Source organism: Ranitomeya variabilis, chromosome 3 (genome assembly GCF_051348905.1).
Source record: "Ranitomeya variabilis isolate aRanVar5 chromosome 3, aRanVar5.hap1, whole genome shotgun sequence".
NCBI classification, from domain to species: Eukaryota; Metazoa; Chordata; class Amphibia; order Anura; family Dendrobatidae; genus Ranitomeya; species Ranitomeya variabilis.
In genome coordinates, this window is record NC_135234.1 from 443,882,373 (window position 1) to 443,894,604 (window position 12,232).

At 40.8% G+C, this 12,232-nt stretch overlaps 1 protein-coding gene across 5 annotated transcripts in view; it reads left to right on the forward strand.

The window, feature by feature from the left end:
* GTF2IRD1 (GTF2I repeat domain containing 1) overlaps positions 1 to 12,232 on the forward strand; it is a 156,292-nt gene that overhangs the window by 80,256 nt on the left and 63,804 nt on the right. For all 5 annotated transcript variants that reach the window (XM_077296463.1, XM_077296466.1, XM_077296467.1 and 2 more), the window contains 5 exons: positions 2,584 to 2,879; positions 4,768 to 4,854; positions 5,978 to 6,061; positions 8,840 to 9,023; positions 11,913 to 11,938. In XM_077296463.1, the coding sequence (XP_077152578.1) occupies positions 2,584 to 2,879; positions 4,768 to 4,854; positions 5,978 to 6,061; positions 8,840 to 9,023; positions 11,913 to 11,938 (677 nt within the window). The remainder of the gene's footprint in view (positions 1 to 2,583; positions 2,880 to 4,767; positions 4,855 to 5,977; positions 6,062 to 8,839; positions 9,024 to 11,912; positions 11,939 to 12,232) is intronic.

Consider the following 12,232-nt stretch of genomic DNA (forward strand, 5'->3'; position numbering starts at 1 on the left):
CATTTAAGCAAATAGAGTTGGGTTTTCTGGTGAGGATTAATGGTGTCCTCAATGCTGAAACATGCAGGCAGATACCTTTCAATCATGCAGTACCATCAGGTAGGCATCTAAATGGCTCCAAATGTATTCTGCAGCAGGACCATTACCCTAAACATGCAGCCAATGTCATCAAAATTAACTACATTGTGAAGAAGGATAAGGATGTCTGTAAGTGATGATATGGTCTCCAAAGAACCCTGAGCGTCATCAAGTGTGTAGGGTTACATTAAGGCCTCTTTCACACGTCCAGATAATTCCGGTACCGGAGAAATCAGTACCGGAGTTATCCGTGTCCGTGTGCTCACTTGGCACATCAGTGTGGCACACGTGCGGCATCCGTGTGCCGCCCGTGTGCCGCCTGAGGACCACACGGACCGTGCAGGAGAGACAGCGCTACAGTAAGCGCTGGTTCCCCCGCTGTGGTGCTGAAGGCGGCATTCATCTCTTCTCCCCGCAGGAGAGAAGAGATGAAAGATCAAGTTTTTTTTTTCTTTTTTGTTAAAAATAAAGTTGCTGGGACCTCCCGCCTCCCATCCCCAGTGCGCCGCCCAGCCCCTTGCAGAAGAAATACTCACCCAGCTCCCGCGATGTCTCCTCTCTCCTCTCAGCACCGGCAGCCTGTCCTGTGTGAGCGGTCACGTGGGACCGCTCATTACAGTGAGGAATATGCGCATATTCCTCACTGTAATGAGCGGTCCCACGTGACCGCTCACACAGGACAAGGGGCCGGCGCTGAGAGGAGAGAGGAGACATCGCGGGAGCTGGGTGAGTATTTCTTCTGCAAGGGGCTGGGCGGCGCACTGGGGATGGGAGGCGGGAGGTCCCAGCAACTTTATTTTTAACAAAAAAGAAAAAAAAACTTGATCTTTCATCTCTTCTCTCCTGCGGGGAGAAGAGATGAATGCAGCCTTCAGCACCACACAGGTGGGACAGCGCTTACTGTAGCGCTGTCTCTCCTGAAGGCCGGTACGTGCACATGGAGGAGAGTGCACACTGTTCTCCGTGTGCACGTGTGCAGGACGTACTGCTGTATGTGCTGCCGGAGAAACACGGACATGTCTCCGTGTTTTGCACACGGACACACGGTCCGTGAAAGCACGGAGACATGTGCATAGACCCATTCATTTAAATGGGTCTACGTGTGTCAGTGTCTCCGGTACGTGAGAAAACTGTCAGCACACGTACCGGAGACACTGACGTGTGAAAGAGGCCTAAGAGACAGAAGGAATTGTGCAAGCCCATATCCACAGAAGATTTATTGTTAGTTATACAAGACTTCAGGAGCAACCTCCCTCCCGTGTTCCTTCAAAAACTGTGTGCAACTGTATCTAGTAGAATTGCAAAGGGTGGTCACCCGAAATAGTGATCTGATTTAGATTTCTCTTTTGTTTGTTCACTTTGCATCTTATTAATTGCTAAATATAAACTAATAACACTTCTATTTTTAAAAGCATTCTTACATTGCAGCATTTTTCCTCATGTGTTTAAAACTTTTGCAGAGTACTGTACATACATGCTGAAATGGGTGAAGGTAATTAAAGGGGTTACCTGACGGAAAAAAAAAATTATATGTGACTGATAAACTGATATTACTAACATTAATAGGGCAGTCCAGTCCTTTGCTAAAAATTTGCAGTCACTCTATGTGACGGCCGACTACTTCTGAGTCATTACAGCTTGTGCACTTCGGGCTGACAGGATTCTTTGGTGTTGAGGCCTAGAACAAGCATGGCCACAAGTGATTTACATACTTCTGGCCACATTCCAACTAGACGTGCATGACCTGAGTCAGTTCACTTGTATTGTGCAAGGCCGCGTATGACTCTTTGGCACTTGACAAGTATGCAAATTGAATTCTTGCAGTCATGTGACCACCTAGTGTCTGCAGCGACTGTAGAATCCTGACAGCGGACAGAGCTCACGTTGTAATTATTCAGAAGTCAAAACATAACACATATAATAACTGCAGACTTTTATTAAAAGACCAGACAACCGAATGAGAATACATTTTAAACCATATACAGTATATGAATATTATTTATTGATCAGCCTTTGCAAAGTTATGAATCTTTGTAGGAGAGGAAAGCAAAAAAAAAGGTAATGCAATATATTGCAAACACCATTCTGAATATACTGTTTTAACTTTGGCTCCAAACAAGAATCCACACTCAAGCACTAGTTACATGTCTCACTATGTAGGAAGGGAGCAGAGAACTTCTGGAGTGTTTGTAAACAGTGGTTGAGTAGGAATTCTTGCTAGAGCAGCAGCTCAAAGCAGCCTCTCAAAGTGCACAAACAAGACAGTTAAAACAGCACTTTCAGTAAGGCGTTTAAGAGATGGATGAATAATAAGATAATGGATTATATTAAGAAGAATCAGAACTTTGGAAAAGCTGATCAATAATTAAATTTAAAAAAGTTTAGTTATGCTTTAAATATGTTAGATAGAAGCACTATAGAACACAGAAAGAAATTCAAACATAATGTAAATGTTGCTATTGTTTTTCTATGTGACTTATACTTTTTTTTTTACTTATTGTGAAGACCTATCGAAGACCTCAACAGAGAGTCCAAACTTGGTCATGATTTCAACTGCTCACCTATTACAACAGCAAAGATTGTTCCAGACACAGGTCCTAGTGCCAAAGTCCCGAAGCCTTCCGCCCATGAAAATCCACCCAGTATATCAAACTTTTTGTACAATGTCACCCTACCCAATCAGCTATGTATGGAGTTAAAACAGGAGATTCACACCAATATTCCAGGACCCAGTATATCCAGTGCGCTACTGAGTCACAAGTCTCCAGGAGAACAGATGCAGAACTACTCAGATTGTTCCGGTGAGGATTGTTATGTATCTACCAATTGTGTGCTATTACTGGTCTAATAGAAGATCATGCATGTTTAATGTCCACTAATTTCAAAATGTCTGATGATATTTCTCTCAAATTTAGCTAAGAACTTCAAACCTTATATTGATTGCACTTTTTTATATACCCATGATTGTTTGGTTGACAGATGAAGAGCTGGCCACATCTTGAAACCAGCTAGCCACAAGCGATTAGTCCATGTCACAAGTCTGTCTAGCAAATATGTGGCTATCTCCTCCACAAGAATACGTTTTAGAGCACAAATGTATGGCTATAGTAATTTATAGTGTAGGCTTACCTGCTATATGAGGTGTTAAATTGCTGCAATTTTTTATAGGATTGTTTAGAACTGGATATTGTTGATCCATTTAGTACTATGCAGAGTCCTTTCTGACAAGAAAACTTTTAAAATATCAGATTAAACTTAGTTACAATGGCTGACTTTATCTTCAGTTATGGACAATCTCTACAAAGCATTTACAAACAGCAATTATTCCTAGATGTGATCATAATTATATAGCATAAACAATATTAGGTTCTATTATTAGTATTAGAGCAATAGTTGAAGGTAGAGAAGGGTTGTTTAAATACAGCTACAGGTGCTCCTCACAAAATTAGAAAATCATCAAAAAGTTAATTTATTTCATTTCTTTAATACAAAAAGTGAAACTCATATATTATATAGAGTCATTACAAACCGAGTGATCTATTTCAAAGTGTTTATTTCTGTTAATGTTGATGATTATGGCTTACAGCCAATGAAAATCCAAAAGTCATTATCTCAGTAAATTAGAATAATTAACAAAAAACACCTGTAAAGGCTTCCTAAGGGTTTATAAGGGTTCCTTAGTCTTTTTCAGTAGGTTTCACAATCATGGGGAAGACTGCTGACTTGACAGATGTCGAGAAGGCAGTCATTGACACCCTCCACAAGGAGGGTAAGCCACAAAAGGTCTGTGCTAAAGAAGCTGGCTGTTCACAGAGTGCTGTATCCAAGCATATTAATGGAAAGTTGAGTGGAAGGAAAAAGTGTGGTAGAAAAAGGGTCCCGTCTTTTCAAACTGAGCATGCGTGGAAGAATTTCCCGTCAGGGAAATTCTCTCTCTCTCGCTCGCTCTCTTTCTCTTTTTACTATTGATGCTGCCTATGCAGCATCAATAGTAACAAGATATAATGTTAAAAATAATACAAAAAATAAAAAATTGCAATATTCTCACCTACCGGCGTTCCCGCGCAGCGTCACCGATGCTCCCAGCAGCTAGCTTTACTTCCTAGTAATACATTGCGACTTCTTGCAATGTATTACTAGGAACGCTAGCTGCCGGGAGCATCGCTGCGCGGGAACGCCGGTAGGTGAGAATACTGCGATTTTTTATTTTTTTTTAACCTGGTTTGTGTTGTGTATGCGTTTTCGCAGCGGAAAACCGCTGTGAAGACGCATACACAACAGGTGCACATAGCCTCGACAGATCCGTCAGAAAGACGGGCCCAGTGCACACGTTTTCCACAATCTGCACAGGATCCTTCATTTCAACGTCTTGACGGATCCTGTGCAGATTTGGAAGACGGAAGTGTGAAAGAAGCCTTACTCTTAATTCTCCTCTCCTAAACTGGGACGGCTATTACAGTTAACCCTGTCTAAGCTAACTGCTGCCCCAGTGGGTATCATCCTTTTAACATACATAAACATCAAATGCGTTTCACACTTGAATTGTCAGGGAGAAAACCACCAGTTCTACAAATTGAGAGACGTCGGGTGAGTCTAGTTAGCACATGAGAGCAGACAACCCCTTTGAGGCAGTCTGCATTACCTATTGTGAAAAACATGGCATTAATTTACCTTTTCCTCTGAATGCAGGACAATCTTCAGCAGCAAATAATAGCCTCAGACAGAATGACCATGCCTTAAAACGTGTGCTGTTTTCAATAGTTCATGATAAAACAGGTACGTGTGTAATTAAGTGTAATAAAGTTATTTATACTGTATGTAGAAAAGTTTTATGCAAGTGTGATAAAAAAAATCTGCAAAAAGATAAATTTAAATCAAATTAATACTTTCACAAAGTTTTTGAAGGAACTCACCACAGAAGTTGTTCTAAACATCTTGGAAAATAAACCACAGATCTGTGGATGTGGGCTTGCACAAATGTCTCTTCATGTAATACCAGACAGAATCAATGATGTTAAGATCATAGCTCTGTGATGGCGATATCATTACTTGTAGAACATATCTTCAAACTACAGTCTGCTTTGAAATCTTTGTTTGGAAAAGACCTTCCTGTTGCAGTAAAATTACCTTTTCTATTGTTGCTGTCATAAATCTTTTGATTTTGTATGACCTGCGGCATGAAATTGTCTTCCCTAACCTCATCTTTGTAGCAAACTTTGGCTACTCCTTACCCAGTTTTAAGTGTTTCAGTAAACTAGGTCCTATTCCAGATTTTCAATTGAACTTAATGGAAAAAGTAGATATATTTACTGCCACACACACTCTCCATGATTGGCTAAATATGTATAACATTTTGATTTGTTATTTTGGCTCATTCCCACTTTTGCTGCTTGCCCTTGTAAATTGTGAGTATTCCAGAGGGTTGTGGACAGGCACAGATTTACGTTAATAAATACATGATTTTCTTCCTAGCTAAAAATATCAGTAAACCTATTTTTAGTATTGTTGTTATTATTATTATTATTAGTATTATTATTTTTATATTATCAATGATTGATGTATTCAAGGAAATCTGTCAGCACAGAATGACTGTTGAAGCCAAGTACATGCCCTAGGTGCACCCTTGGCGTGGTCAAACAGTTGAGTGTACGTTCCCACCTGCTTGTTTTCCATCCTTCTTTGCCCTTCTCCAGCTCTACGAAACCAATAATAAAAAAAAAAGTGGGGTCGGAAATAGAATCTGAACAAGCAGGTGGGAAGGTGCACGTTTGGTCACTCCAAGGGTGCTCCAAGTACCTGTACTTGGTTTCAACAGTCCTTTGATGCTGGCAGACTCCCTTTAATATATTTAGGGATCTGCCTTTTACCAGTTCTTATTTTAACTTATTCTTTTTGGTAGAGAAATGGGACAGATTTATTAAAGAAACCGAGGATATCAATATTCTCAGGGAGTGTGTACAAATCTTGTTTAACAGCAGATATGGTGAGTATTGGTATTCCTGTTACATCGCTGCATCTATCGCTTTGTATTATCGGCATTGCATGTTGAACCATCATGATTAAGAATGCATATAGCGTTTGAAACACGTTGAAGATCAGTAGCCGCTCGCCACTCTTCTATGGATTTTAAATGGTTGAAATAAAGTGCTAATTTAACCTATTTGGATTGAGATGGACAAACCAATGTTGTAATTATGCCAGATTTTCTTCAGTTTTGGATTTTCCATATTCTACAATTGTCTCCAGATCAGGAAATTTGCCAAATCCGCTCATCTGTAGTTAACAGTATAAGTTTTTGATAACTCTCTTCCCAATGTATATTTTTACTGAATACTACATGTAAAACAGGTTTACTGTGCAATGTAGAAATCCAGTTCTGAAACTGAGACGGAATTTTGGAAAATATAATTTTGGAAGTGTAAATTATGGATGTCATGCATCTATTGATGGAACCTTGAACCAATATCAACATCTCTATGTATGCCGCCCTTCCCGTCTGAATATTGTCAATTAAAAACCCACTCTGAATGCATTAAATAATCAAAGCAAAAAAGCCATTTACAAGTAAATATTTACTGTGGATAATTTATAATCCACGGTCATCCTGGTAATTACTGCTTTGCGCTGTTTGCCTTCAATTTTACTATAAAGAGTTCATTAAAATAGGTTTGACTGAACAGGATGCAAGTTTTAAAGGGAACCTTGTGCGGTCATCAATGGAGCAGCTGGACTTGAACGGATTGATATGTAGGCTTATGGGAAAAGATTTAGTATACCTTGTATTTTATTCTTTGCAATCATTGATCTTATTAGGATTAGTATTCAAGTGGGTGGTCCTAATGAGTGATGGCTATCTCTGTATGCACACCTATACATAAAGGCTGAATGTTACCACCCAATTGGCTCCGACAAGAATGAGCAAAAATCATAGTCAATAAAATACAAATTATACTAGTTCTTTTCCCACAAAACTATACAGTACAGACCAAAAGTTTGGACATACCTTCTCATTTAAAGATTTTCCTGTATTTTTATGACTATGAAAATTGTAAATTCACACCAAGGCATCAAAACTATGAATTAACACATGTGGAATTATATACTTAACAAAAAAGTGTGAAACAACTGAAAATATGTCTTATATTCTACGTTCTTTAAAGTAGCCACCTTTTGCTTTGATGACTGCTTTGCACACTCTTGGCATTCTCTTGATGAGCTTCAAGAGGTAGTCACTGGGAATGGTCTTCCAACAATCTTGAAGGAGTTCCCAGAGATGCTTAGCACTTGTTGGCCCTTTTGCCTTCACTCTGCGGTCCAGCTTACCCCAAACCATCTCGATTGGGTTCAGGTCTGGTGACTGTGGAGGCCAGGTCATCTGGCGTAGCACCCCATCACTCCCCTTCTTGGTCAAATAGCCCTTACACAGCCTGGAGGTGTGTTTGAGGTCATTGTCCTGTTGAAAAATAAATGATGGTCCAACTAAACGCAAACCAGATGGAATAGCATGCCGCTGCAAGATGCTGTGGGAGCCATGCTGGTTCAGTATGCCTTCAATTTTGAATAAATCCCCAACACCATGCAAATCACCCCCACACCATGACACCTCCGCCTCCATGCTTCACGGTGGGAACCAGGCATGTAGAGTCCATCCGTTCACCTTTTCTGCGTCGCACAAAGACATGGTGGTTGGAACCAAAGATCTCAAATTTGGACTCATCAGACCAAAGCACAGATTTCCACTGGTCTAATGTCCATTCCTTGTGTTCTTTAGCCCAAACAAGTCTCTTCTGCTTGTTGCCTGTCCTTAGAAGTGGTTTCCTAGCAGCTATGTTACTATGAAGGCCTGCTGCACAAAGTCTCCTCTTATCAGTTGTTGTAGAGATATGTCTGCTGCTAGAACTCTGGGTGGCATTGACCTGGTCTCTAATCTGAGCTGCTGTTAACCTGTGATTTCTGAGGCTCGTGACTCGGATAAACTTATCCTCAGAAGCAGAGGTGACTCTTGGTCTTCCTTTCCTGGGGCGGTCCTCATGTGAGCCAGTTTCTTTGTAGAGCTTGATGGTTTTTGCAACTGCATTTGGGGACAATTTCAGAGTTTTCACAATTTTTCAGACTGACTGACCCTGATTTCGTAAAGTAATGATGGCCACTTTTTTTTTCTTTACTTAGCTGCTTCTTTCTTGCCATAATACAAATTCTAACAGTCTATTCAGTAGGACTATCAGCTGTGTATCCACCAGACTTCTGCACAACATAATTGATCGTCCCAACCCCATTTATAAGGCAAGAAATCCCACCTATTAAACCTGACAGGACACACCTGTGAAATGAAAACCATTTCCGGTGACTACCTCTTGAAGCTCATCAAGAGAATGCCAAGACTGTGCAAAGCAGTCATCAAAGCAAAAGGTGGCTACTTTGAAGAACCTAGAATATAAGACATAATTTCAGTTGTTTCACACTTTTTTGTTAAGTATATAATTCCACATGTGTTAATTCATAGTTGTGATGCCTTCAGTGTGAATTTACAATTTTCATAGTCATGAAAATACAGGAAAATCTTTAAATGAGAAGGTGTGTCCAAACTTTTGGTCTGTACTGTATATGAATCTGTTCATCCTTTCCTGAACTGTAGCAACATGCTCATAGACTGCACAGTTATTTCCATGCTGACAGGTTGTCTTGCAAAGCATGAATTTATTTTATATCTGTTGATTGTGGTTATAAAATGACACTGACAAATGTGGTTTTTCCCTTCCAGCTGAAGCATTAGGCCTTGATCACATGGTGCACGTACCTTATCGGAAGATAGCTTGTCACCCAGAAGCAGTGGAGATTGTAGGAATACCTGATAAAATCCCTTTCAAAAGACCATGCACTTATGGAGTGCCTAAACTCAAAAGAATCCTTGAAGAAAGGCACAACATACACTTCAAAATTAAAAGGTAGACCTGGTGCCTAAACTGGAAAGGGTATTCAACGATTCGCTGGGGAGGGGGGTGTTACCTCCGTCTATGAGGGAAGCTATTGTGGTGGTTATCCCTAAGGCTGACAGGGATCCGCTGTTACCGGAGTCTTACCATCCTATCTCATTATTAACTGCTGATATTAAGATCCTGGCTAAGGCTCTAGCTAATAGGCTGACCCAGGTGATCGATAAATTGATCCATCCGGACCAGGCAGGCTTTATGCCTAACAAATCAACGGCACTTAATTTGAGAAGGTTATTTTTAAATATGCAGATTCCTTCTGATAATGCTGGTAGGAGAGCTGTGGTGTCTTTGGATGCCCACAAGGCATTTGACTGTGTAGAGTGGAAATATTTGTGGTCGGTGCTGGACCGGTTGGGATTTGGTCCCAAGTTTATTTCCTGGGTAAAGTTGCTGTATTCTGACCCAACGGCCAAAATTAGGGTTAACAATAATCTATCGGAGAGTTTTTCCCTGTTTAGGGGTACTAGGCAGGGGTGTCCACTGTCCCCGCTGCTTTTTGCTCTTGCTGTGGAGCCGCTGGCAGCTAAAATAAGAGGTACACAGGAGGTGAGAGGGTTCGTGTACGGTTTGAAAGAAGATAAAGTGGCCCTGTATGCCGATGACATCTTGTTGTTCCTGGAAGACTCGGAGGGGACCCTTTATAAGGCAGTGGCTATTATTGAGGAATTTGGAAGGTATTCAGGTCTCAGGATTAATTGGGACAAATCTTGTATGATGCGGATTGATGGGGACAAGGTGGGGGAAGAAGGGGGAACTTCACTTTCCAGCTTAAGGGTGGTTCATAAATTTAAATACTTGGGGATCCAGATTGCTCTCTTTAACTAGTTTCGGGGAACTAAATTTGAACCCGCTTCTACAGAAAATTCGCACCAAAATTTTGGCATGGAAAAAATTGCATTTGTCAGTAGTGGGTAGGGTAAATCTTATAAAGATGATTGTAATGCCCCAGCTTCTTTATGTGCTACATAATTCTCCCATGTGGATCCCGCAGTGTAGATTTCGTAAGATTCGGTCCTTGTTTGGCGATTTAATTTGGGGGGGTAGATGTCCCAGGTTTAAACAGGAGACACTACAAAGGTCTAAGGTGGAGGGTGGCTTGGCCCTTCCCAATTCATGGCTATATTTCCTAGCAGCACAGTGCCAACATTTTAGGGGGTGGGGAGATGATACGGGGAGGGACTCTGTGCCCAATTGCTTGAGCTCTTTATTCAAAGGGAAGGTTCTGAACGAAAGTTTGGAGGGGGGTCGCTTTCAGAAATTGGGGTCTAAGTACTGTACCATTAGATTAATCCATAAGGTTTGGGGAACAGTTAAGACTATTAGGGGAGTGGGGAACATTACTAGATACTCACCGATTTGGGGAAATTTGTATCTACCAGAACTTGGGTGTCTGAAGGGGTTCCGAGCTTGGCGGGAGGCTGGTATAAATAGGATTGTGCAGTTGCAGTCTCAGGGCAAACTTAGGTCTTTTGAAGCACTGCGGGAGGAATTTCAGTTGCCGCGGTCTGAGGTATACCATTATAGCTGCATATCTCATGCATTGACACAATATAAAAGGAGTCCCATAGTGTTACAAGTGGACCTTATGCTGGATTTTATCCTTAAAAACGGTGGCACGAAGTGGGCGATTTCAGGGATATATGAGTTTCTCCTTTTTTCTTTTCTTGAAAAATACCCTATTAAGGCTAGAGGTAAATGGGAGGCGGAATTGGGGGAAATTGATCAAGATAAATGGGAATCAATTTTGGAATACGTGCCTAGGATTTCTATGAGTGAGCCAGGAAGGCTGTCGCAATTATTTGTAATTCATAGGGCCTACAGAACGCCTGATCTATTATTCAAGGCTGGGTTGAGACCTGATTCGCAATGTCCTAGATGCTCACAATCTGAGGCAGGTATTCTCCATATGATGTGGCTTTGTCCTAGATTGTCCTCCTTTTGGATAATAGTGTTAAATAGAATTGAGGTGGTATATAATTGTACTGTTCCCAGACATCCCCTGGTTTGTATTTTGGGGTATGTAGAGGAGATAGTTGTTGACAACGCACTCAAAACTGCTATTGCCAGGTTGTTGTTTATTGCCAGAAAACTGATCGCCAAGTTTTGGATTAGGGAAGAGCCTCTGACGAGGGGAGATTTTCTGGCGCAGGTGGAACACATCATCTCTTTGGAGAGAAGTATATATACTAAGAGGCAGAAACTAAACCTTTTCTATAAATTGTGGCAACCTTGGCTCGATTTGAGTTAAGGGGGAGGGCCCAAACTCTAGTGTATTTTGGGGGGGTCTTTTGGGAGAGCGATTTACAAACTACAGGATGACGAAGATTGGTTGGCTCTTGGAGGGTATCTAAGGGGGGGAGGGTATGGGGCTGAGTTGTTATGAGGGGGAAAATTTAAAAAATGTTATTTGAGTTTTCAAATTGTAATCAATATTGTTTGTATTATTTCAATTGCCTAATAAAAACTTATCTGATTAAAAAAAATTAAAAGGTAGCATGATGCATTAGAGGGCACAAGGACAACATTTATCACCTAACAAGAATGGGGGTCCCACAATGATCATGCATACGCACTATCACTCAATGGAAGGTGTAAACATTCAATGCGGGAAAGGATGCATGCTTGACTACCACACCATTACTTACCTGTGTTGTGATAAGGGACCCCCATTTTTATGATTGGTGAGAGTCGTAGAAGTGTGTCTCTCAGTCATTATACCTTTTTCACTTATTATTTGGAAAAGTAAAGAATGTTGTTCATGGGATAACCCCTCTAAGGTAGTTTTGATAACAGAATACCATTGAAGTGGCAACATCATATATATATCTTTTTTTCTTGCAGTATGTTTGATCATAGAATTTTTGAAGGTAAGTTGAACATTTAATCCATTATTGATCAAAAGCGAAAGTTTCACTTTATAATTGGTTCAGAGGGGTTTCCCATCCCAGATATGTATGGTATATCTGTAAGATCTGTCCTCTTGGCCTTCTCCACTCTTCTCCGTCCAGTCTAGGTGCAGCTGCATCACTTTATAGAACCATAGACGAGGAACCTCCATTCTGGTGATGAGTGGGGTTTAAGTGGCTGTATCCAAAGTTATAATATATTTATGCCATATATACCTAATGTCTGAGAAGCGAATACCCCTAAAATTAATTTCT